The 26,752-nt window shown below is 47.8% G+C and overlaps 1 protein-coding gene across 2 annotated transcripts in view; it reads left to right on the top strand.

Annotated features, from left to right (window-relative positions):
* The window catches only part of EGFR (epidermal growth factor receptor), a 188,551-nt gene that overhangs the window by 114,466 nt on the left and 47,333 nt on the right, over positions 1-26,752 (top strand). For both annotated transcript variants that reach the window (XM_030871307.2, XM_030871306.2), the window contains exons 2-8: positions 11,603-11,754; positions 12,863-13,046; positions 16,124-16,258; positions 19,774-19,842; positions 20,600-20,718; positions 21,998-22,139; positions 23,505-23,621. In XM_030871307.2, coding sequence (XP_030727167.1) covers positions 11,603-11,754; positions 12,863-13,046; positions 16,124-16,258; positions 19,774-19,842; positions 20,600-20,718; positions 21,998-22,139; positions 23,505-23,621 — 918 coding nt within the window. The remainder of the gene's footprint in view (positions 1-11,602; positions 11,755-12,862; positions 13,047-16,123; positions 16,259-19,773; positions 19,843-20,599; positions 20,719-21,997; positions 22,140-23,504; positions 23,622-26,752) is intronic.

The raw sequence follows: 26,752 nt of genomic DNA, 5'->3' as shown, positions 1-26,752 counted from the left end.
AGCTGCTGCCTGTTTTGCAAATAAAGTTTTATTGGCGCACGGTGGGGCCTGGCTGGCATTGCTTGTTGTCTGTGGCTGTCTCTGGGCCACAGCAGGGTTGAGTGTTGGGACAGAGGCCCTGTCATCTGCAAACCCAGAAATATTTACTCCGGCTGTTTTCAGAAAAAGTTTGCCAGCCCCTGCTCTGGACCAGCATACAGGATGCTTCAGACTGTATTTTCTGGACTCAGACCTGCAGGGTGAGAGGCAGCTCTGGTTGGCATCACTCGTTCATGCATTTTTCCAGGCACGTGACCCATCTAATAGCAGATGCTTCTGTAGGAAAACTATTACCTTGAATTGCTAGGTCCTCGTGGAGAGCTTATATGTTCTAGAAACAGTAGTATCTGAGCAAAATCAAGATTCTTCTGTGGCAGAAAGTTGGCTCCGGCTTCTTCTGAGTTAACTTAGAAGTTTTTAGTGATTTCTGAGTCAGTATTTCCTAGTCACTGAGCCCAGGAATTGGGGTGGGCTTTGGGTCACACTGCAAACCAAGGAAAGAGAGGCTGCAGGCCTCCCCCACTGGGACCATTTTAAAATGAAACTTAAAAGGAATATTTAAATTAAGTAGGAGTAAGTGAAAAAAATGGTTCATTCTAAAACAAGCGTTAATTGAAAACACGTGCATACACACAGCACACAAATCCAACCACCACAAAGGGTCAGGCGAGGCTCTCTTCTAAATGAAAGATAACAACAGCAGAGAATGTTCTGAGCAGAAAGCTGGAGCCCTCCTCAGGGAGTTCTTCTAAAAGGCGCACAGTAGGTGTGGCCTCCTCAGCCTTAAGTGCCGGCACAGACCCCCTGGTCAGATACGGACCCAGATGCCCCCGCTTTCAAGCCCTGGGCTCGTCCCCGTGGCCGGTTAGCTGTGGTCAGTGTCAACTGCCCCTTGCCTCAGTACAGGAGCCACGGCTGCTCACCAGGCCACAGACGGCCACGTGAGCAGAAGGCGGAGGGGTCAGCCTCTGGGAGTTCTTGGAAGGAAGGAAGCAATTCATTGGACTGGACCCAGTCCAGATTTAACTCAGATTCAAGTCGTAGTAATATTTACTGAGTCTACCACGTGTCACTGCATCCTCCCAAGAGTCCCTGTTTTATAGGTGAAGAAAAGGAGCCTCAATGGGATGGAGAAGTGACCTCCGTAGTGGCGGGACCAGACCGTTGGTCATTGACAAGTCATTGTAAAAGTCGGTGGGGGTTGGGGGGCGGTTGACTTGCCCCTTTTCTGACTTTTCAAATCCTTTATGACCTGAGTAGGAAAGCACTGGTTCAAATAGTTGTGCTGAGGACCCGACATGTTTCAGTAACTTTAAAAAACAAGCAAGCGGCAGACTCTGCTCGTGGGTGAAATGAAGCCCATCATCTTTTTAGGGAGATTACTTTTCTCCTTTCACCGCTTCTGATTTGTTCCCAGCAGCAAAAAGGATACGATGACTCCCCCGCAGAGAGCAATTCCAACCTGAAGCAGCACAGTGCAAGTTCAGACTAGAGAAGTGACTTAGAAATCTCAGCCGTGTTAGCTTTGTCCCCTCCACACTCGCCCCCCCAATCCGCCCTTTCCCAAGCAGCACCCCCGTAGACCGGCCTCCTTCTGCACCTCTGCTTCCTTTCCGTGATCCCCGTTCCTGTAGGTTCCCCCGCAGGAGTGTCAGAGGTCCTCTGTGACCTCCTGCGTATCGTCTCCTCTGGGCTTTCCTGCGGTTCTGCAAAGGCCGCCTTTGGAAGTCTTCACACAGCAAAGGCCGGGCGGATCCCAGACGCCACGGGGCAGCTGAGGAACTAGACCTAGCCTTACCGTGGCCCGTGCTGCCCAGGGAGCACAGCGGGCGGTGCTGGGAGCATCTTGGTTTTCAGAAGAAAACACTGTTGTCATGGCCTCTCCCGGTGTCTTAGTGATTACTCCCTTCTTTGGATTTTCGTTGTCGTCATTTGCTTTGGGTTTTTGTTTTTTGTTGTGGTGGGGGGTTTGGGTTTGGGTTTTTTTCTAATGCTCATGAGTAAACCAGCTTAAATGTGTGGATGTTTAGAGAGATGACCTTGAAACACAGTTGTGCCCTAGAGACTGATTTCTTTAAAACATGAGTGATAACAGATGAAAAACTTTAAAAGGACATTCAGACCATCTTGGGGTGGAGGGTAGGCACGCACAGCCGCATAGAACCCAAACACAGTGCTTCTGCAGAGACATACTAGCCGGAAAGGTCCTTACCTCCCATTCTGGATTGGAAACCTTTTATTTCCTTGCAAATTACAAATCTTTTCCAGAATTTCCTTCAATAAGAAGAATGCACGGAGAAGTGATTCGTAGAGATAACTGTAAAGGACCCAGGAAGGATCACTTGTATCCCCAGGTGGCCCAGAGGAGGGGAATGCAGCGGGGGAAGGAGGAATGGACGAAACCTTATTTTCTTCGTGTAGCAGATTGTGTGACTGGGTACCGTGAAGTACAAGCCCAGCACCTGGCCCGTGTAGGCAGCCTGCTCCTTACTGGGAACGTGGGGTAGCGTGGCTTCATTTGCTTGACGGTGAGAAACGCGAGGACCGTTCCCGGGTAGCTCACGGCCGGCGACTTCTCTTGTCGACCTGGGTTCCTTCAGCGGCTCTGCACCGCTTGGCTGTGGGATGTCCTGTGATTCTTTCATAGGTAAAGTCATCTCCCCAGAGGACTAACGCATTTCTTCATGGCAGTGAGCACTTCGGATGCATTCCTGGCAACTGTTATAGAACCATTTTATTAAATATGAGATAGGTATTAGTTGAAGAAGTGAATGATCAGAAAAGCAAACAGCCCTCGTGGCCCTGGTGCAGACCACAGAGCAAGAGGGAACCAACCCTCGCTCGGTGGCCAGCGACACCCAAGGTGATGGCTCCCCAGGCCAGGGCGCTCCTAGGCCAGGCTGGGATGAGTTCCAGGGGGACAGCTCCCACTGCGGGGCGTGTTACCCAGCCTTTGTCATTAGAGGGAGTCATGCAGGCCTGAGCAGAATGGAAAGCAGAAGGGATGTGAATTGGGTGGGGACGTGTCAGCCTTGCCCCGCCGTACCTCCGCGCCATCTTGCTGGGAATGACACCGATTGTGGGCTCGCCACAACCTTCCTGCTGCTTTCTGCTCACCAGGTCTCTGCTGAAGAGGGTCAGGCCGAGTCAGAGGTGAGAGGTGGTGAGGGACAGCGTGCAGTCTTAAGTCAGGCTCTGAACCGTCACGTCACGTTGTGACCCTGGTTTCGAGCAGTGGTCTTTGACACCAACCCCGTCCGGGATTTTACATTTCCCACTTCCTTAACCAGCCCTCCTCTGGGCTTTCCTCTGTGCTAACCACCCGCGTCCCCTTTTCCACCGCACCCCCTGTCCCTCCCTGCTCTTTCAAGTCTCCTAGCTTTCGGATGGGCAGACCATCCCATTCCAGTGGGTGCTTCGGCGGTGAGAGAGGATAACTAGCCCTTCCTCGTCCAGGTGACAGGCAGGTCTCCGCGGTCGCCTTCTTGAGGAAGAGCTTTGCAAACTGTCATTGCAACTGTGCAGTGTCCAGTACTAATCTTACCGTGGACTCTGTGCTGCCCCACGCCGGTCGGGCTGCAGTCATCACCTGAGAACGCGCCGGGGCTCTGAAGAAATGGGTCAGAAGCACCAAAATCGCTGTGCGGGCAAAGCGTCCAAGCAGTGGTCTGGCCAGCGGACCTTTGGAGGGGAAGTGGCGTTACTCACTTCAGAAGTATGCCTGTGTGCAGAGAGAGAGCCCTGAGCATGAGTAAGCAATAGTCAGTCCCCAGCCAGGAGATTAGAAAAACAGAACCCGGGTCGGGAGGAGGCGCTTACTCACAATATATCTAGAAAGGAACAGCCAGACACACTGAAGTCACTCGTGTTATATTTCCACATAGAGAGATTTTAAACCAAATCCAGCCTTCTGTCCTTTCCTCGGTGCACCCTGCTCAACATTCAACATTCAATCAAGGAACACTCCAGTCCCATAGAGGTCTAGTTCTATGTTACCTGATACAGATTCTGATGTATAATCTGACCTGTTTCGTTCATCCATCCATGAATTTTCATTCAGTCCATGTCCATGTATTTAAAATACAGATGACCAGAGACAGAACGTGTTGCCAAGTCCTCCAAAGAGATGTATTGGACTGAATGAATAAAAGATGAGTATGGCTTTCTGAAATCTTCTCCGGTCCAAACCCATTCCTGGTATTCCAGAATAGGTACAATTCATTTCTGATCTACCAGCCATTCAACTACCTATAAAAATGGAATTGATGGTCAGCCCTGTGATTCAAGATTTTTCATGTCCACTGTCAGGACCATTCTCTGGACAGCATCCTATAAAAATGAAAAGTGATATCTTTAATTTCAGAAATTTAAAGCATCCCAAATTTCCACACAACTCATCCAATTCTGTGGAGTGCATTTAAAAAAGAAATCCTGGGGGGGTAAGTGGGGGGATAGTTTGCTGGTATCCTTGAAGACACATAAGCAGAAACAGACTGCAGTGGTTTGGCTACTGTGAAGACTGCTATGGTGAAGCCTTAGTGTCAGACGTGATTTGTATTTCGAGAGATTTGTGATTTATGAAGCACGTTCATGTCCACGATCTCATTACTTCCCACAACTACCCTGTCAAATGCATCAAGCTGGTCTGATTTCAACCAGCGGGAACACCGAGACCCAGAGGGTTGCGATAACTGGCTGGAGATCATCCCATAATGATACATCACCATCTTCACAGTGATAGGGCAGATGTTTGATGCTGTCACTGGAAACCTTCCACAATCCCTCCCGGGCCTTCCTGGGATTCATAAACATCAGTTAACTCCCAAGAAAGCGGATATATTATGCACAGGTGTCCTAACTCAGTATATTTTTTAAAAGTCATAAACTGGGCTTGGGCTTATTTTCATGGCTAGGAGGAGAATCAGGAGGAAGGAAGTCAACCAGTTTGGGTATTCTGTGCCCCAACTCAAAAATAAAATAGGTGTCATTTGAAAGTCTTCTGCTTGTGAACTTAACTAGAGCTACCTGAGTTTGCAAATGTCTTGGACGTGCCGAGGCTTGGCATGTTTAGTCCAATAGGCGTATTACAGTGCACGTGGCAAATCATCAAGTATTTAAGAGGACTTTCTGAGTATTACATGTGCATATTGCAAGTTGCAGTGTAGATCGAAATTCAGTTTGACAACAGTCTTCGGACGCCTACAAACTGAGAACTATTTATTAGTTATGAGATCAAATATGATCAAATAAGGAACTCCTGATAAAATATAAAGTGTTGGAAAATAAAGAAACATCTTTTTCAAAATCATAATGAGACTTTTCCCCTTCCACACAACCTTTGATTAAACACACAGTGAAAACTTAAATACTGTTTTGTATTAACGCTTACTATTCTCCCAATTATTTCATTATAACTGAACCGTAGATCTAGTTTCCTACCAACTGTTGTGTGTATTACATAAGTTTCACAGGCTAGTCGGGTGCCGTAATCACAATTTATAACATTTTTCTATGGGATAAACTTACTCTCTGCTCCCCGAAATGGAAAAGTGTATTGATAGATCAGGAAGAAAATGGAACTTGGGAACTCTTCACTTCTGTCATCATCTGAGGAGAAACCATGTGTGTACGATGCATGGCGTCTCCCAGGGGCTGCCGTATGCAGCTGTTCTGAACAACACTGATGTGCTCAAGCTGCAGCTTACTCGCCTTTCTAACACTTTCTATATATAGTACTTCAGTTATTTCTAATTTTTTTTTTTTTTTTTTTTTTGCGGTACGCAGGCCTCTCACTGTTGTGGCCTCTCCCGTTGTGGAGCACAGGCTCCGGACGCGCAGGCTCAGCGGCCGTGGCTCACGGGCCCAGCCGCTCCACGGCATGCGGGATCTTCCCGGACCGGGGCACGAACCCGCATCCCCTGCATCGGCAGGCGGACTCTCAACCACTGCGCCACCGTGGAAGCCCCTATTTCTAATTTTTAAACCGCTTTCATAAAGCCGTTTAACATGCAAAACTTTGAAAATCATTTCTCCATTTTTATGAAGTGTATTTTATTATAAATGTCCTTCTTTTGGCCTTGTTCAACACAGATTTTTGTAAATTATCTCCTCGATAATGTTTTATTATAAAGAACTATATGGTCACTATAGAAAATTTGAAAAATGGAGAAACTGTAAGGAGGAAATAAGAAAAACCCAGAATCTCACTATTCATAAAAGACTGTTGTTAACAGCGTTTGGTGTATTTTCCTCCTGTCATATTTCTGTGCATTTTTGAATAGTTGAAATGTATATACATGCACGTTTTGAAATTGCCACCATAATACAGTTTCAATAAGGCAAAAGAAATGATAAATCCTGATACGATGAAACCTCTAGCAAACTCGGAGTATCTTTTCCTTATTTATTTTTAAATCCATTATGTAAATATCTTATTTGAGATTTCCTTAAACCTTTTCAGGACGAAAGTGGGCAAAATCTTCCTCTGGCTTTTAAAGCTTAATCAAATATGTTACCTAGCCTAGAAAGATTTTACGATAACCCTCCAGGAAGTTGTGAGGACTGGCAGTCTTCTGAGACATCCTGTGTCCTCCTCCACCACCACCAGACACACGGAAACAGGAGAGGCAGAGGGACCCGTGTCAAGTCATCCAAGACTTTGGTCACGTGGCCACCATTGACCCATTGCTTCCACGTCTAAATGTAAATGCAACATGTGTATTCACATCCCAGCAGTCAGTCCAATGAGATATATCTGTACATATTCCACCTCTCCCCATTCTGTGTGTGTATTTGCATAAACAAATAATAATTTTAAGTAGTGATAAATGCTAAGAAGAAAAATCAGGAAAATGTGATAGAATGCAATGGTGGGGACTTAAGCTATTCTGGTTCCAGACAGGCTTTTCTGAAGGGATGTCATGTCCATTGAGTTGGAATCTCAGTGATAAAAAGGGAGACAAAGATGCAAAGAGCTGGGGAGAAAGGGAAGAGCATTCCAAGCAGATGGAACAGACCTGAAGGGAGCAGGAACCTGGCGCCGGGGAGAAATGGGGGCAGGGGGGTGTGTCGGGGGAGAACATACGTGGCTGGGCCGGTGGACGGGGGAGGGAGCCTGAGAGGATGTGGGGAGGCCGCGGGCAGGGGCCCGTCCCGTGTTCTGATGATACTGGGAAACCTGGATCGTTCAAACCAAGAGCAGTGCAATGTGATTTCTGCTTCAAAATGAGGTGCTCTGTGGAAAACGGGGTAACAGTAAAAACAGACAAGTTCGGAGAAGGGGATAGATTGGCAACAGCCCAGTGACTTTGGTTGCAGTTGAAGTGTAGAGAAAACAAATTAAACCAATTATGAGTTTACTTAGGCAATTCCACAAGCGTCTAAGTGGATTTGGAGAAATCTGGAGAAACCTGTTTTCATGTTGTGTCTTAATCAGCCATACACAGTTGCCCGGGCTTGTGGGCAAAGAGAAGGGCCCACTCCCACACTGACACAGGAAAGCCACAGGCTCTCCCCCTCACATCAGGGGTATCTCAAGACTTAAAGGAGGCAGGTTGTTTTATTTTCAGTTAAGATAGTTTGGGGGGTTCTTGAGAAAACGAACAGCCTGACTCTGGATCAGCTCTCAGTGTCCGAGTGTAATACGCAGATAACTTCCCGTAAGACTCCCTGGAAGCCACGTGAAGCCCGGCACCAGGATGAATCTCAGAAACGCCTGCTGTGCAGGGGACCTGACACCAAAGGACGGTGCAGCGTGATTCCAGGAGAACGAGGTCCCCAAACAGGCAGAACTATTCTAAGTGAAAACAGATCACGGTGTGTGGTGTCTGGGGCAGGGATTGTTGGGGCGGGGCTGTGAGGGAGCTCCTAGGGTAACCGTGATGTTCCAGGGGTAACAGGTTACACGGGTGCATGCATTTGTTGAAACTCATCAATGCTACACTTAAGACTGATTATCTCACTGTTTGTGATATTACCTCGACAACAGCTGTCCACTCATGTTGAACTGTAACCAGTGGCACGTCAGGGTGAAGGGTACCGACATCTGTACCTTACTTTAAAATGCATCCAAAAAATAAGATGGATAGCTACGTGATAAAGTAAACGTAGTAAAATGCTGCTTTAAGGATGTTCACGGTACAGTTCTTTTAGCTCTTCTGTCCGTTTATGAATCGTCGTAATAAACTGTGAAGGTGAAAAGCTAAGTGCTTTGCAGGGCCCTACTGTTCTTGGTTCAGTAGGATTTGTCTTCACATTTGCAGGAGGGAGAGCAAATCCCTAGTATGCTGTACGGAGCTTGACACAAACACTTTTAATTGTCTGGTTTTCAACTTCATAGCCCTAAGGTCCTATTAAATTTCTCTTTGAATCAATTGCTTAAATACGCCTAAATGCATATTTTAATGAAATTCTTAAAGTACAATGTATTTCTTTTTCTTTCTTCTTAGGATTGGATAAATATTCTTCAGACAAAGAATAAAGTAACTCTGTTTAATGCCCAGTATTTGAGTAAGCCAATGGGCAGATTCAAACATGCCCAGTTCAGACAGCACCTTAGGACAAGGACACGTCCACAGGGGCCCCCAACGTCTGTCCAGAGGCACCTTATGTCAAACAACCGTCACAGTTCCCAGTAGTTGGCTGTAGCAAAAGAAAGTTGAAGCTTTTGTGTTCATTCCATCCCCAGAACCATTCTGGGAGGCCAGAATTGTTTTCACCAAGTCAGTACTTGAGGAAAGCGTGGCGTAGAGCTCGGGGAAGTCGTTCAGTGTTGCATAGGGATGAAGGGCTGACCAAGAAACTTTCTCCCGGCTGAGCTAAGCGCTCTCACTCTTGCAGTTTTGTCTTAAATCTGCCTCACTAGCTAGTGATTTTTACTTTTTAATATGACTGATTCAATATTCTCACATTGAAATTTTCTCACTGCTTTATATTACGTAACATGAGATATTTGGTATAAAGACGGAACCAAGATTATACTTTGTTCAGTCAAGAAACCTAGGCCAGGCCATTCCCATCCTCACCCTAGATTTGCTGTCTCCTTCTGGGCACATGACAGGGGAGGCCTCAGAAGAAACAGCCTTGTAAAATTTTCTTTTGATACTTTAGCAATTAACCCCAGAACAGAACTCAGGATGGACTTGCCTTACGCTGAATCAAATAGGTGTCAACTGCTTTTTCTCAAGGACAAACATGTTGGACGGTTGGACCATTTTTTGCCATTATCAAAAAATAAATCAACATCTTGCCTGACAGTTTAGGTCTATTTCCTCAAAATAGGTTTTCCAAAGTGGAACATCATGACATGGAATTTAAGCATATTTATTTGTTTACACAGGTTGTCCAGTTGCTTCTCAGAAATGTTTTACAAATTAACCTTCCTATCCATAATGTGTAATGTCGCTATTATCTTCCAGATACAGGATCTTTTATGAATGTAAAAGTAATTCATACTAATTGTAAACAGTGAAGGGTCATGGTAGGTATTCATCAAATAAATACTCGTTCAGCACTTTCTGAATGAGTGAATGACAACACAATTACAGTCTTCTTGCAATTATTTTCTTCTATAACAGGCTAAACTGACATGGCATGTTTTCCTTTTCTACTGATGAAAGTCACTTTTGCGTGATTTAATAATAAAAATTCTTTGGTTCAGCGAAGAGAAATTTACAAGCTAGTACCCCTGATCCTTTAAAATGAAAGTAGATGGGATTGTTTTCATCCTTCCGTGTACAGAAGAAACGCTTCAGAAATGCGCTCCAACACCCAGTTCTAGTCAATACTGGTCACCTGGCTGGTGTGAAGGGCATGATGGATACTTGGGGCTCCCTAGACCAGAGCTGACCAGTTAGGCTGAAATTTAGAGACCATGGTCTGTCAGCTGGAAGGCAGCTTTTGTTCCAAGGTGTGCCGACAGAAAGGTCACCCTTTATCGTCAAAACCCTGTACCTCCGTTGGTGGTGGCGTCTTTAAGGTCCTTAGAATTGGGAAATCAGTCTGGCCCCATCCACGTGCATTGCAGCCAACTGTGTACAGCGGTTCCAACTTGAGGTTCCCATCAGAGCGGTCCACACTCTTGGGGGAAAGCAGCCAGGGGTGTTGGGTCCATCCCGTGTTATGGTTGGAAGAGTGATGGAATCACTGTGCCCTGGGGCCACTGCCGGGGGGCTCTGTCTTGTGGGCCATCGCAGTTCCCGTGTGAACGTTCTCTCTACCACCAGATTTGAATGAGACCACAGAAGGGGAAAAGAGGGAAATCCCCACACAGTTAAAGAGGAAGTAAGGGTTGCTTCATATTTACTGTTGGTGTAAATGCTTTGCATTGACTGTGTGGTATCTGAACACGTGCTCGCTGCCGTGGCACTAAAATGCAAGAGCGGACGGTGATGCTCTTCGGAACACTTCTGTGGGGAGGGGACGAAGGACCTATCAAAGAGGAATGAAGACTTGAGGAGAGTTCCTGCAGGGAGTCCCTGCATATTGACTCTGGCCTTGGTGTTGTTCTCAACCACCTGGTTGCAGGTTGCATCCGTGGAAGAGCCTGGCCTGGTCTGAATCTAACTTCCAAAGCCAGGGGCCCTATTTCTTCACTTAGGATAATTTGGGTTCAAAGTACAGTCCCTTAACAGCTCCCTGCTTCAAAAGGCCCGAACCTCTTTGTTTTCTTATGCTTGCCTGTACATGTTGTTCAAAGAGCTAGGTTTATAAACATGGCTTTATTATAATCCTCTCCTTTGCTTTTAAAGATAGACTACCAAACGTATTTTCATAGTCTAACTTTGTCCCCTAATTTAAAATGTTTTCCTATATTAAGTTTGATACCTGAAAACATCAGGGAGTTAACCGTGCCAAGGCCACATCCCGGCAGGGGATGCAAAACCCTTGTACCTGCGCCTGGGTGGGTGGGCTCCTTGGAGTGTAGGCAAACACAAAGGCGTGTGGTTTCTTAGTAGCTGAGTGTGTTTTTTAAATATATGTTTTCATGTCGTCATTTTCTCAATGTTATATAATATTTGATTTCATTCTTTGGTGCATTCGTTTAGAATATTTTTCATCTCCAGCCAGTGGCTTTCAATTTACACTCTTGTCATTGATTTTAGGTTGTACAATGTTATGGTCAGAAAATACGTTTGTAAATATTCTTTGAGCACGCAATAATGTGACATGCAATTTTTTGCAAAGTAAAAAGTTCATTATATAGTTGTTAATTCATCATTGTAATGCTGAGTTGCATATTATGATATATTTTTTGTTTACTAAAGCTTTTATAGACTGTTTTATCTTAAAGATTTTCACAGAATTCCCATCTATTTCCCCTTCAACTTTTAACAGTTTTAAACAATTCCACGCATTATAGAGATGAACTAGTCCTTATTATGAACTGCACCTTATATAAACTTTTAAACATTTTTTGTCACGTTTGTCCTGAGTGGCCTTCGATCAGAATACGTCGTAAGTCACTGAAGTGTGCAGTTAGTTGAAGACTGCGAATATCGTTTTACTTTAGTTTTGCTCTTCTACTTGGCATTTCATGTGATACCTTTTTTCCTCTTGTTTCCAGTTTGCCAAGGGACAAGTAACAAGCTCACCCAGTTGGGCACTTTTGAAGACCACTTTCTCAGCCTCCAGAGGATGTTCAATAACTGTGAGGTGGTCCTTGGGAATTTGGAAATTACCTACATGCAAAGTAGTTACAACCTTTCTTTCCTGAAGGTTAGTTCAATGAATTTGATTCTTACCCAAATATAGTAGAAGTAAATATAAGTAGATAAAGGCCTTGGCAGAATTGAACTGGCAGTGTATTTACTTTTGCTGTGGCAATTATAAGTCCTAGGGACCTACACATGCAAGTTTTATGAAAAGGCCACTTTACCAGCTAGGGTCAAGTTATAGCTATAAAAGAACAACAAAGAGAAACAGACTGGTCTGGCATTCCGTGATCATCGTGGACACTAATCTTTTAACCATCACTTCAACCATGGTATCCTGACATACTGGCTCTTTTAAAAAAAGAAAAAAAAAAAGGAAAAAACTCCTGCTTTGTAGCATTTGTCTATTTCCTGGGTATAAATACCCCCACCATGGTTGATTTCCAGCTACCAAGAGTTTAACAACTCATTCACAAAATTCCCAAATGTTTCACAGTAGGCTCTAACGAGCCAACGGGAATCAGCCCTGAAGGCTTCTGAGTTTGGTGTAAACTTAGGATTTGATTGGTTTTCTTCTGGGTTTGTTTGGTTTTTTTTAATAGGAAAACCTGCAAGACAGATAGAAAATAAATTAATAAAACATTTCCATTTTCATCTCAGTGTGTTGAACAGCAAGCAAAATGAAAGTCACAGCATTCCTAAGTAATACACATGGTCCTTTGTTATTGTTATCAAGCTCAAGAGGCAAAAATGCAGGAATCAGGGCTTCCCTGGTGGCGCAGTGGTTGAGAGTCCGCCTGCCGATGCAGGGGACACGGGTTCGTGCCCCGGTCCGGGAGGATCCCACATGCCGCGGAGCGGCTGGGCCCGTGAGCCATGGCCGCTGAGCCTGCGTGTCCGGAGCCTGTGCTCCGCAACGGGAGAGGCCACAACAGTGAGAGGCCTGCGTATAGTAAAAAAAAAAAAACCAAAAAAATGCAGGAATCATTGTAAATTCTGTCATGAGATCATGACAGATCTCCCATGAGATCCAGTGGTAATCACCTGCCTGCTTTGCATCTGTCAAACACTCCTGTTCAGCTAGGTGTCCTGGGCTCTCTGGACCCGTTTCAGATCTTGCATTTGTGAGTTCCTCAAAAGAGAAATAATATGTTTATGTTTTATCTCCTTAGACCATCCAGGAGGTTGCTGGCTATGTACTCATTGCCCTCAACACAGTGGAGACGATTCCTTTGGAAAAGCTGCAGATCATCAGAGGAAATGTGCTCTATGAAAACACCCATGCCTTAGCGGTCTTATCCAACTACGGTGCAAATAAAACGGGACTGAGGGAGTTGCCCATGAGAAACTTACAGGGTGAGAGGCCAGGGAATGGGGAAGCTGTAAATGCAGAGAGTGACCTCGGATGGTACCCAGCAGACTTGGTGCTTTTCTGAATTCCATTCAGGGAAGACATTTATTCATCAGACACAGATGTATTTGCGTGCCAGCCATGTGCAAGATACAGCAGGTGGAAGTCGCTAGGAAGATAGTAGATGGTGGGGTGGGAAGGGAAGATTTAAGCCAAGTACCAGTTCTCCCTGGTTCGTGGAAAAGTATCCAGGGAGTTCGTAAAAAGTGGTAAAGGTTCCGGAAAAAAGAGTATGACCAGGTGACCAGAGCTGGAATGCTTAGGTAGTCTGCCAGTCTTACTACCTGGACCTCAGGTATAAGGGACATACATTAAAAAAATCAACCCTTATTTGAGACGTTTTCCAAATTAATGCTGATATCTAGAAAGCCATTTTTAAGTTAAGGATAGGGAATAAAGGTATTACAGGAGAAGTTTGAATTCTCGTGAGTAGGGCACTTGTGTGAGTTCTGTGAGAGGAAACTACAGAAGATGAAGAAAAGACGTCAAGTTGATTTTTAAAAATTGAGGGTAACAGTGATCGTGCCCTCACCACGCAGCAGGTGCAGTGCCAGCTGTGTTAAATTGGTAACTTCACTTCATGCCCACAGCCTTCCTTGAAAGCAAGTGGTAGCTCTGCCACTTTCCAGATAAAGAAATGGTGGCAAAGTAACCCTCCTGAAGTCCCACGTGAGCGAAAGGACGGCCGGGGATGGCCACCCAGTCTGTGCCCCCAGAGCCCTTGCCTTCGCATCTTCCACGCAGCTCTGACGAGCTGGGGGGCCGACCCCAAATGGGGGATGAGAGCAGAGGATGCACGACAGAGTGAGGGTGCTGGGCAGGGAGGGGCCTGGTCCCAGGCCGCGGTGCTGGGATGGCTGAGTGTCCAAGCCCCACAGAGCCTGACGTCTGCTGTCCAGGTTGCCTCCTGGGCTCTGCATTCAGGAGGCGGCCTTAGGGCTTCCCACACCCTCGCCTGCTGGGCGCAGCTCTGGCGCTGGGTTGTGCTGTCCGTGCTCGGTTGTGCTCCGCCTGCCTGGATGCCCATCTTGCCTCACGCTGTCGCTGTCTCGTGGCGACAGGCAGAGGCAGGTGGGAGCGGACTGGCGGGTTCCAGCCCCGGCTCCATTGCTCACCAGCCAGGCACCCGGGAGCGTGTTCTCTGTGTCTTCAAAAATGGGGATGGGGCTTCCCTGGTGGCGCAGTGGTTGAGAGTCCGCCTGCCGATGCAGGGGACGCGGGTTCGTGCCCCGGTCCGGGAAGACCCCACATGCCGCGGAGCGGCTGGGCCCGTGAGCCATGGCCGCTGAGCCTGCGCATCCGGAGCCTGTGCTCCGCAACGGGAGACGCCACAACAGTGAGAGGCCCGCGTATAGAAAAAAAAAATGGGGATTAACGATGGTGACAGACTTCCGAGGGTGGCTGAGAAGACTAAGTGAATTACTCCAGATAAAGCGCTGGGCAGACGTTTCTTCGCCTGGTATTATTTCCGTTGTGGGTATTGGGGTAGTATCAATCCCGATTATTTCATGTTATTAAATAATCCTCTAATGTGGATTACTGGACGAGAATTACACACTGTTATTGATAAGTAATGCGGGCCTCTGCTCCTCGCCACGCTGCCCGCGGCTTCTGTCGGGCCCTCGGCCTCCCCGCTGGCGCTCTCCCGGCCCCTGATCTGTCGTCCCGAGGGTCCCGCTGCCCTGACGTCTCTCTTCTGCGTCTCCAGTGCTGACCTCTCATCAGTTTATCCCTTGACTCTGGCTCCTTCCTGGTGAACGTTTTCACTTGGTTGTCCTGCTGCCGTCTCTGACTTCGCATCCAAAGCTCCCTTTCCGACCCCCCAGCCTGCCTCTGTAGCCCCTGCCCCACCCCCACCACCCCACCCTACTCCCATCCCCCCACCACCCCACCCCCCACACCCCACCCCTGTCTGCCGAAGGAACCTACCCCCTGAGCCCTTGGGGCCTGTGCTGCGGTTGTGTGTCCACTGGAGCCCGCAGCACCCGCCCTCCCTCAGGTTCCTCCACGTGCTGCCGCCGTCAGCCTTCAGGAAATGTCATTCTTTCCATCAGCCTCAGAGAGCTTCCCAGGGAGAACCCTTCCTCTGCCACATCCTTTTACCGCTGTGGGATGCTGGGCATTACCTATGTATCTAGATTTGAGTTACAGCCAGAGAACCGTGTGAGGATTAGCTCAGGTCATGAGTATAGCCCAACTGGCCCCTGTTGTGAGTCGTGGTCCGCTGTGGACGTGAGGTCATTAACTGTGTCTCCCACGCATGTCGCTTTTTAGAAAGGGACCAATAGAAATCACTCATCTCCGCTGACCCCGCAGCTCTTGGTGCTGTGCTCTGTGTACACAAGTCATTCAGGAAATGTTTACACAAATGTCATGGATAAAACACTTGTCCTCTGCTCAGGCTTGACTTTTTGTATCACCGCTGATTTTTCATGTCCTCCCAGCTCTTCCTTTGAACAGTTGAACAGGTTTACATCTTGGCATTCCCGGCGCCCGTCCCGTCTCTTCCTCACACGTACACACCCTTCTGCTGCACCTCACTCCCACCCCCTTTTCTCCAATGAAATACTGCCAAAGCCCCTCACAGCATCCTCCCTTCCACCCGCCCTTCCTGTTGCATCTGCCCTTTCACATCGTCATCACACGGTCACTCCAGTTCTGCCCTTTCACATCGTCATCACACAGTCATTCCGGTCCAGCCCAGACCAACCTCCCCGGCAACCACCGACTCACTGTACACTTGTCGTTTATGCTAAGTGACTAAAGCATTATCTTCTTTCCTCCCCATATTTCGAAATTCTGATCATTCACGGTTCAAAGACCCAGGGCAGGGGAACCCTGACTCTTCCACAGAGGAGTCCATCAGGTTATTTTCCACTGCCCCCGGTGGAGTTCCAAGGGGAGTCTCGTTTGCAGGTTGCCATCTTTTAGCAGAAGGCAAAACGTGAAGAGACGCATGCATACTTCAGGAGAATTTAGGAGAGATGGCGCGTGTGTTCATGGTGGTTCCTTTCTCACGCAGAGATCCTGCAAGGCGCCGTGCGATTCAGCAACAACCCTGTCCTCTGCAACATGGACACCGTCCAGTGGAGGGACATCGTCAACGCCGACTTTCTAAGCAATATGTCGATTGAATTTCAGAGCCAGCTGAGCAGATGTAAGTGTTCCACATGACCCCTGCCCCCAGCCTGCAGCTCTTAAGGTGGGCAGAGCTGTGGAGCTGGGGTGGGGATCAGGAAAGCAGAGTTAACATTACGTTACATTAATCTAATACAAAAGTAAATATTGATAGTAAACAGATTATATGCTCACTAGAAGACAGAGGGGAAGAAAACCTGTTTTTCATGGTGACACCTCCCCTGCTGGCAGATCACCCGCCCCCACCCCCACCCCAGGACAGCTAAGCCCTCATGGGGCATTGAGAAGAGCCCGGCCTGTCACCCCTGGCGAGGGGCCTTCTCACATCTTGTGTGAGGAGACTGCCTAGGCTTTTGTGAGCTTCTTATTTGCTGCTGAGACTCAAAGTAGCGCCAGGCCCTCTGGAAGCTTTGGGGCTGAGCTCTGTCCTCCTGCTGCCGGGCCTGGGCACTCCCACATGGAGCCCGCAGCAAAATTGGGGAGCATACGGCGAGAGTTTGTCCATATTTAACTAGTGCCCGTTACCTAGTCCCTGCCATTCATCAGTAAAGCAGCCCATGCAAGGGAGAGGCTGGCCAGGGCCAGGCTGCAGGTCAGGGCTGCCCCATTAGCGCTGCTGGCAGTGGGAAACTCCGAGGACTCTAAGCTCCGCTTAGCCGGCTGCCTTCCTGATCTCGCTGACCTTTCGGTCTTGAAAATAAGAAGCCATCGTCGTTTCCTGTTTCTGTTTCTCTACAACTATGCAGTGGATGCGTGGGTGTTTGTTTTTGCTTTTGGGGGGGTTTGGGGGGTTTTTTTGGTCTCAGAATTTGGAGATGATACGGATCTTCAAAATCAACTGGAGGGCTTCCCTGGTGGCGTAGTGGTTGAGAGTCCGCCTGCTGATGCAGGGGACGCGGGTTCCTGCCCCGGTCCGAGAAGATCCCACATGCCGCGGAGCGGCTGGGCCCGTGAGCCATGGCCGCTGAACCTGCGCGTCTGGAGCCTGTGCTCCGCAACGGGAGAGGCCACGACAGTGAGAGGCCCACGTACCGCAAAAAAAAAAAAAAAAAAAAATCAACCGGAGCTGCTTTGTTTTTTCTTTGATTTGATTGATTGATTATGATAAAATACCCTTAACATAAAATTTACCATCGTAATCATCATTTTTTAAAAATAAGGACCTTTTTTCCTTTTGTGTATTTTTGTGGTGAACTTTTTTTCTTTAATATTCTTTATTTTATTTATTTATCTTGGTTGTGCTGGTCTTAGTCGTGGCAGGTGGGCTCCTTAGTTGCGGCTCACTGGCTCCTTCAGTTGTGACACGTGTGCTCCTTAGTTGCGGCTCACAGGCTCCTTAGTTGTGTCATGTGAACTCTTAGTTGCGGCATGCATGTAGGATCTAGCTCTCTGACCAGGAGTAGAACCCACGTCCTCTGCATTGGAAGGCAGGTTCTTTACCTCTGTGCCACCAGGGGAGTCCCCATCTTAACCTTTTTTTTTTTTTCGGTACGTGGGCCTTGTTTATAATAAATTTTGAGAGCAACTTATGTATTTAAAAAGAAGAGATTGGTTAAATAAATTGTGGTTCAGCCATGCCATTAAAAATTCATGTTAGGTAGAAAGATATTTACTTTTTTTTCAGGTTTTTCTCTTTTTTTTTAATTTATTTATCTATTTTTGGCTGCTTTGGGTCTTCATTGCTGCGCACGGGCCTTCTCTAGTTGCAGCAAGCAGGGGCTACTCTTCGTTGCGGTGCGCGGGCTTCTCATCGCGGTGGCTTCTCTTGTTGCGGAGCACGGGCTCTAGGCGCGCGGGCTTCGGTAGTTGTGGTGCACGGGCTTCAGTAGTTGTGGCTGTCAATCTGTAGTGCACAGGCTCAGTAGTTGTGGCACACGGGCTTAGTTGCTCTGTGGCATGTGGGATCTTCCCAGACCAGGGATCGAACCCACGTACCCTGCATTGGCAGGCGTATTCTTAACCTCTGCGCCACCAGGGGAGTCCCAGAAGGACATTTTAAAGGCATGGAAAAATTGTCATAACGTTTTATCAGTTTTTTTTTAAGTTATAATACAGTGTGTAGTGTGATATTAATTCTTATATGTAAATATACTTATATGCCTATATTGATTACCTCTGGATAGTCTCATTTCTTCTTCTTGCTTTTTTCTATTATCTGTATTTTAAATAATGTCTAATTCTTTTTTTATCACAGAAGGTTAAGAATAGAATCATAAGCAGACTTTGAATCCCTTGATTGGCAGATGTTTTCCTGTGTTACAGAAAGATGCCATTAAATGTTTTTACTTTAAATATTTTCTTTTATAAACATATTATATGCTTATAATAGAAATTTGGAAAATATGGGGAAGTATCAGGTAAAAACGAAAGATAACGTGATATCATTGTACAGACACAACCACTTTGAACATATCTATGTGTTACTCTGGCTCTTTCCTCTTAAGTTTCTTTCTCTCTTTCTGTCTCCATCTGTCTCTCTTCACAATGTACAACCCGCACCATCCATTTGGGGCTCGTCCTCCCATCCTTCAGGATTCTGAGAAGTACCTGCATTGCACTGATGCCTTTCACCCCTGGGAGCGATTGTAAACCTTGTCGGTCTTATTGAAGGGGTGCCCTGGTCCAACAATCACTTGGCAAATCGTCAGCTCTTCTGTTTGAAACCGAAATTCTCCCAGAGACTGAATTCTTCCTGACTGGGGGAGACTTTGGGACACATGTTAAGTCCCTTGGTTACTGTGTCTTTGCGATGGAAGTGATCTGCATGGCTGATCTCTTTCTAACAAATTTGGTGGTCAGCTCTTCTCTATGTCTGTATATAGAACACTTGGTCCTCAGACTTCTTAATGCCGATGAAAACAGAACACAACTAATGAGATTAAAACCCTTAGTAGCTGTCATTTATAGTCAATCATTTACAAAAACTGCACGAATGGATTGATCAATTACAGATATTTTCAGACAGTAACTTGCAAATTAGTAGCTGAAGTTTTAGATAATCAACCAGGTGACACAGACCGTGCACGTCCTACCCTTTGTGTGGCATCCAGGCCTCTCTCTCTTTGGCGTGGAGTCTGGGAGTATTTATTTACAGGACCCCAACTCCTGGGATCACTGAGGATTGGACACGGCACGAATGTGGTTGGTACATACCCATCCCCCCAGATGAGGCATCCTTAACATCATTGTGGGAGATGCTGGAAAATTCTCCAAGCCTAAGCAGATTTGAAATGTGGACCCATGAGTCCATTTAAATCCCAGTTTTCATGGCCTGTGACAAGTCAATAATCGCTCTCCTCCTCAGTTTCCACAACTGAAATGTAAATAAAAGCAGTACCTGGTTCTTTTTTTTTTCTCATGAGAGTCTTTTTTAAATCATCTTACAAACCAACCAGTTGAACAAACAGAATAAGAAATTGGAAAGCACTTCCTTGTTTCTAGGATGTGACTTTGCCTAGGGCCTTGAGAAGGGGCCATCAGTTTCTTGTTCCCTTTCCCTAAAATATGAATTTAACGATTACGTTTATATTTTAGGCCCAAAGTGTCATCCAGTCTGTCTTAATGGAAGCTGCTGGGGTGCAGGGAAGGAGAACTGCCAGAAACGTGAGTCGGGGAGCAGAGTTTCACGGGCCATCTTCTCCCCTTACACTTGCATTTGTTTTCCCTTTGAAGACTCTGAAAGCATTGTTGATTTTAAGGCCCTGTTGTAAGTCAGTGCAAGTGGGCCACCCGTGTACCAGCCATTCTCTCTGAACAGTATGTTTGGCAAGTTTTCCTGGGAATGGGGGCTTGTCTGTGTTACCTGAGTCATGGCATCTCTTACGTCCTCGCCTCTCCTGCCGCCCCCCTCTCTTGAGTACCCACCGCCAGAGAAGCAAGAGTAGCTTCTTCTTCAAGGGGTTTTTCTGCGGGAATCCTAGTTCGGGAGCGTGAACGGCCAAGGAATCTGGGGACGTGTCATCTTGAAAACTTTAAGTCTAATTGTGATGTGACTGTTACGTCCTTTTAAACACTACTTTCTGGCAGGCGTCATGCTATGTGTACATGCTTTCTGTTACCCACCCCCAAACTCAATTCTCATCGGTATCTAATTGAGCAGTCTGAAAGTCCAGAGTTGGTCTGAGTCAGTTCTCCTAAGCGATGAGAAACAAGTAGAAAAAAAAAAAAAAAAGTACAGTAAGAAAGATCAAGACTCCGTTGAATTTAGCAGAATGTGAATGTTGGGGAACTTAAGCCGCAGAATCACCAGATTGATCCATCTTTCATCCGCTGTTTGCAAGTGCTCTGCGAGGTCCCGGGGAAGGCATCCTCCCTCCCTCCCGAACCCTTCAGCTCACGGATGGCCTCTGCTTCTTTCCAGTGACCAAAGTCATCTGTGCCCAGCAGTGTTCCGGGCGCTGCCGCGGCAGGTCCCCCAGCGACTGCTGCCACAGCCAGTGTGCCGCCGGCTGCACGGGGCCGCGGGAGAGTGACTGCCTGGTAATACCCACCCCAGCGGCTTCTCTGGCCCGAGACTCAGAGAGCCTTCCTGTGACTGAACCGTACTGACTGACGTCTGTAGCCGCAGGGGTGACAGAGCATCTTTTAGTGTCCTGCCTTCCTTCACCACTTACTTGGTGACCTTGGGCAACTTATGTGACCTCTCCGTGCCTCGGTTTCCTTGTCTGACAGTGGTGGAGAGTAAAGTACCTACCTGTTAAGTGCTCTAAACGGCACAGTGTGTGTGGCCTCCATACCCAGGACCTGGGCATAGAATGAGCCAAACGACGAACTGTGTGTTATGGGCCCCTAATGTCTCTTGTGGCCAGCACCCGCCTCGTCTCACTGTTTACTGCTCCACTCGATTCTCATTACAAACCTAGGGCGCTGATGCCGCAGGGACCCCTAAGATGTGCACGGAGAAGTTAAGGGGCCACACAGACCCCGAGTGGCAGGACAGCTGCGACTCCATTTGTGCCTTTCGCCCCTAAAGCCTCTGCTCTTTCCACCCCGGCTCAGAGACCTCCTGCGCATATCCCTCCACGCCCACCCCCCACCTCCTCGCCCCCCGTGGGGTCCCGATGCCCTCGCTGTTGTCCCTGTTACTGCAGAAAGCTCAAGTGAGACCTACTGTCCCCGTGGGCCGCGGGGGCCACACATCTGATCATGGGCGCCTTGTGAGTCCCGAGACACCAGGGCGGACAGACGGGGTCCCAGAGTCAGAGCTGAGCGAGCTCCAGACTGGGAGACTCACCTTGGATGGGATCCAAAAGAGTCTGGTTTTCAGGAACAGGGAGGCTAAGTCCCAGAGGCTGGTCTGGGCCGGTCCTGACGTGCAGCTTGAAGGAGACGGCCCGAGGCTGTTGGTCAGGGCCCCTCTGTGCGTGGTCTGGTCCCCTCTGCACCACACCCCCTAGTCCAGGTTCTCTGCGTTTGGCAATAAATTCTAAAATGTATCCTCAAGTGTCGTTTAGGAGGGAAACCTGACGTAAGTTAGGCCGAAGAATAATTTCACCGTAGAGTTAACTACTCTCGTGTGTGTACTCCTGCCTGGTTTTGAAAGTTAACGGAGACGTATTTTTCCCTCATCATAATCCATAAACTCTGACAGCTGGGACAGTGGATTTAAGAAAAACCATGCTTATAAGAGAAAGGTCTTTCTGACTCTACCGAGAGTACTTTGCTAGACGTGTGTGCTCTGACCAAACACCTGGACGCAGAGAACCGCGGCCGCAGCTCCCCGCACGGAGTCTAACAGCCGCCGCCCCTCCCCTGACAGGTCTGCCGCAGGTTCCGGGACGGAGCCACGTGCAAGGACACATGCCCGCCACTCATGCTGTACGACCCCACCACCTACGAGATGAAAGTCAACCCGCTGGGGAAGTACAGCTTCGGCGCCACCTGTGTCAGGAAGTGTCCCCGTGAGTGCCCCTCGTGGGGACCCTTTCGTTGTCAGGCACCCCGTTACCTGTTCTGTCTCCTGCTGGCATCCCCGCGTCCCCCGCTCACGTGTCCTCAGGTCCCTGTGTCTGCCTCAGCGTCAGGCAGGTGAGGGGACAGCTGCTGCTCCGACCTCGAGTCAGTTCTTGTGTCCTGAGCCCCAGCCGTGGTCGCCCAGAATATCCCATCGTCTGATGGGCACAGACCCATGACCACTGGGCCATTTTCCCGTTTAGCTCTTTGCAGGTATTTAAACGGCCTAAGTGAGAGAGTAGTTAGAAGACCGGCCTTCTTTAGTGGTTAACAATCTGGTGAAGGTTGTGCCCTTAGGAATACTGCAAAGGGGTTTTTGCTTGTCAGTTGGCTTTGTTTAATCATTTGGGCTTGGGTTTTGCTTATTTCAATTTGTGCTTTACAGATGACTCTGGTATTTAGGGAAATGGCAACATGAATTATTTCGTGGTAGAGGAAGTGTAGAATTGTCTCATTAAATTGTTTTAGAAACCAATCTTGATTTCCAAGAGGGAAGATGAAGGAAAAAGAAAAAAATGTTTAAGAACAATTGTGAGGGGGAGGTTTGCCCTACCAGATCTGTGAACATGAAATTTTATCAATTTGGAACAGAAAAAAGAACACACAACTAGAATAATAAACCACTGTAAGGTAAAGGACAAGCTAAGAAAAATTCGCCACAGTCATGACACAGACATATACTCTTGGAGAGACAGCTTAACGGGCAGAGTTTAAAGTCCACAGGAAACCACTCAGAGCCTCAGAGAACAAAAGTAGACAGTTTTCAGAAGGAAAATGACAGATGCCCAGCAAATAGTTTTGAGAATCCACTTGGGAAAGTTGCAAGGAACACATAGAGTTCCTGAAAAGTATAGACTGATATTTGTGTTAATAGGTTATTAACACAGACACGGCAGCCACGAGACAGTGACCGGCGTCGGGGCTGGTGCCAAGCATGGGCACCGCCACCCACGGTGGCCGGAGGGGATGAGGGCAGCCCCGGGTGTGGCAGCCCCAGCGGAAGCGTGGTCTTTGTGTAGCTTCCCATTTTTAAATCAATAGTCAAGCTTCAAGGGCAAGTCCTGAAGGTAGACCCTACGGGAACACAGGCTGCAGGGAGGGGGGGACACGGTGACCAGCGAGCAGGCAGCAGCAGCCCCACACTGCGCCTGGCGGGGAGGCCCTGAGAACCCGTGAACCCCGCATCCCTCTCTGTTTGCAGCCTTTCATTCTTTGTCCTTAAACAAAACCAGAGGATCAGCCCATCATGGAGGGTCCTGAGGCCCAGGAACACCTGGTGCCGCCTTCGCCACCTTCCTTTCACTGTCCCCCAGGTAACTACGTGGTGACGGACCACGGCTCGTGCGTCCGCGCCTGCAGCTCTGACAGCCAGGAGGTGGAGGAGGACGGCGTCCGCAAGTGTAAAAAGTGCGACGGACCTTGTGGCAAAGGTGGGCAGCCGCCCAGTGCGGGCGAGGGGCTGTCTCTGCTCCCTGCCCCCAGACCTTCGGCGTCACGCTCAGACAAGATGGGAGGGGATCTCCAGGCTCGGAAACGTGTCCCTTCCTTTACGCTCTGCCCTGTTTCTGGGTGTCCTCAATGCCAATTTATCCCTGCTTATCCTGTACTTTATGTTTTATCGAGAAATTTTTCAAACAACACCCAGAAACGTTGTAATGAACACCCATATGCCCTGCACTTAACTTTACCAATTTTCAGTAATCGCCACGTTGCTCTCCCTCTGTGTCTGTGTGTGTGTGTGTGTGTGTGTGTGTGTGTGTGTTTTCTGAGCCCAGTGACAATTACAGGTGTTATAACACTTCACCCTACATTCGCCAGCACACTTTCCTACACACAGGACATTCCCCTAAGTAACAAAAGACAGCTTCACTCTCATCTCGAGTTTAACATCGATTCAGTGCAATTCTAGTTTTCAGTTTAATTTCAACTCCCCCACTGTCCCAATACATCCTTTTTAGCTGCTTTTCGATCCAGAGTCCAGCTGAGGGCTGTGGGTTCCATGCTCTCCCTTAAATCAGAACCATTTCTCAGCCCCCTTTTCCCCGATGCTGTGCAGAGTTGAGGCCGGGTGTTTTGCAGGATGTCCCTCGTCTGGCCTGGGCATGGTTTTCCTCCAGGCGGGACTCAGGTGGGCAGGAGCATCTCCCCTCATTGCGTCCCACCAGGGGGCACAGCCATTTCATCCCGTTACCACGATGACAAATTCGATGATTTGCTTGAAGTAGCGTCAGTCAGATTTCTTGGTGGTTATAAAGGAGTGATTTCCTATTTCTTTCATGTCTTCTACATTTATTAGTTGACATTCTTTTCTAAAATAGCTTTTTTAGTACCCACGTGAGGTCATTGAATCCTTTTTTTATTCAGTTTATGGTAATCCCTCCTGTCATCATTCACTTTGATGTCCAGACTGACTCCCATGGGGCCTGTGGGAGCCTCCCCAGTTGGCACCTGAGTCCTTTGGGCACGTGGCAGGCCTAGACCACGTCTTCCAGTTCCGCATCTACACTCTTTGTACCTTGCCACTTAAACTTAGCATACCCTGGAGATAACTTCGTATGAATCTTCCTCATCCTACTTTGCAGCTGCTGGGCGCTCCCCGAACCCTATCCATAATCCCCTATATCCTATCCCCTCTACCATAATTTATCCAGCCAGTCTCCCTGTATATGGTCATTTAGATTGTTTCCGCTGTTTTGCTGTTAAAAAAAAAATGCCTCAATGAATAACTGCTTATCTTGAACATCTGCGTCAGAGGCCACCGTCCCTAAGAAGCATCTGTGATTTCAGCTGAAACTGATGATACCACCTCTGTGCTCTTGCATTGCACGTGTGTTCTTTCACGGGGCAAACTCAGCCTCCGTGCTCCACGTCCTCGAGTCCCTCCAGCCCCCCTAGGGGGTCTGTGCCATTACCATCCCCACTTTACAGACCCACGAGCTCCCAGCGGGTCTCTCTGGCCACCTGGCCTTGTAGCTCCTGTGTCGCAGGGGTGTCGGGGCCCTGAGAGATGAGTGTCCTTTGGCTCCAGGAGACCTCCCGGCAGAGGGGACATGGAAGGAGGAAAATAAGAACCTGGGGCAGTGCCTGGCACAGAGGAAGTAGAAGAGTTAAGCCCCTGAAGAGAGAGAGGGTTATACCGTCAGCATCCTCAAATGCATCAATAAAATCAGAGATGATTTTTGTCTTTCTTCTGTTAGTTTTGTGTTCAACAAACACTTCGATGCTCCTGTAATCATTATGCTCTATTTTCTACCCACCCCCAGTTCATATCCTGGAGTAGTGGCCAACTCAGATCCCTTCGGGTATAGGGCGATGCCAGGAAAACAAAGTTTGGAAAATGCGTGTGTTGATGGTCTACAACTTCTCCAAATCTGATCGGTCTAGGGGTGAATGTGTAATTTATCTCCAAATTTAGGAATTCAGGTAACCCCACCATCACCATCACACCTAAACAGAGAGAGAATGGATATTCTTTCAAACATGTGGAAATCTCTTCCGAACCTGTAATTAAATGGCAAGTCCCCGTTGGCAGGCATCTGCCTCAGGGCTTGTTGTGCGGAAGCCAGCCTCACTCTGTTGTCAGCCAGAGCCTTGGAATCCTAAAGCAGCCTCGCCCTCCCATTCCCAAACCCACAGCGAGGCAGATGCAGTGCAAGGCGAGCCTGGAGGTCCAGGGGGGCTGATGGGACAGGCCCCACTGCCAGGTGGCAACCCAAGCAGCAGGGACTCTGGACAGAGTGGAGCAGAGGGAGACGGAGGGACCGGGGGACCTTGTCCCCAGGGAGGCCTGGGTGAGGCCAGGGGAGGACCTCACCCTCATCCTTTCATCCTCCCCTTTCAAAACCTCATTGAAAAACAATGAGATAATCCATGATTATTCTTCAAAGTAAGATACGATCTGAAAGAGAGGTACCAAAGATTGCACTGTGAATTCTGGAAGTACAGCCACAACAGATAAATGGGCTTTGGAGGGAACTGGCATCAGAGATGGAAATTCGGGAGTGAATGTAAATTCATAAATGGGCTCAGAGTGTGGAAAAAGGCATCTGAGACTGACGTCACAATAGGACACAGATCAAAGCACATGGCTTAAGTAAACGCTGTGGAAGAAAAGCAGTTTATCTGATAAGAGTTATTCCAGTATTTCTTATGATGTAACATCAGACGGCCATTAAAAACCATGTTTGTGAATGGTTTTAATGACAGGACAAATGTTCACAGCATAAGTGGGAAAAAAAAAAAAACAGCTCCATATCTAGTGTGACGTAACCATGGAGGATAGCTAGAAGGAAATTTTCTAAAATATCAAAGGTACATAGGAGAATTGCTTGTCATTTTGTTCCCCTTTATTCTGTGTTTTCAAGGTTTTCTCAGATGAATGCATCTTGCTCTCTCCATTAAAAACAAAAATATCTATGCATATTGTTTCTTTCAGTTAGAAGACCAAGCCGCAGGCCCAGTTAGGCGAGGGGAGGCGTTGAGGGTCAGTAGGGGCACGCGGGTGAGCACAGGACAGCACTGACGGCGCAGGGCACACTGTCATGGAGAGGAAGCTGGAGTC

This window comes from Globicephala melas, chromosome 9 (assembly GCF_963455315.2).
Source record: "Globicephala melas chromosome 9, mGloMel1.2, whole genome shotgun sequence".
Classification (NCBI taxonomy): Eukaryota; Metazoa; Chordata; class Mammalia; order Artiodactyla; family Delphinidae; genus Globicephala; species Globicephala melas.
Note: the sequence above shows the minus strand (reverse complement) of the source record. Positions and strands in the feature narration are given on the sequence as shown.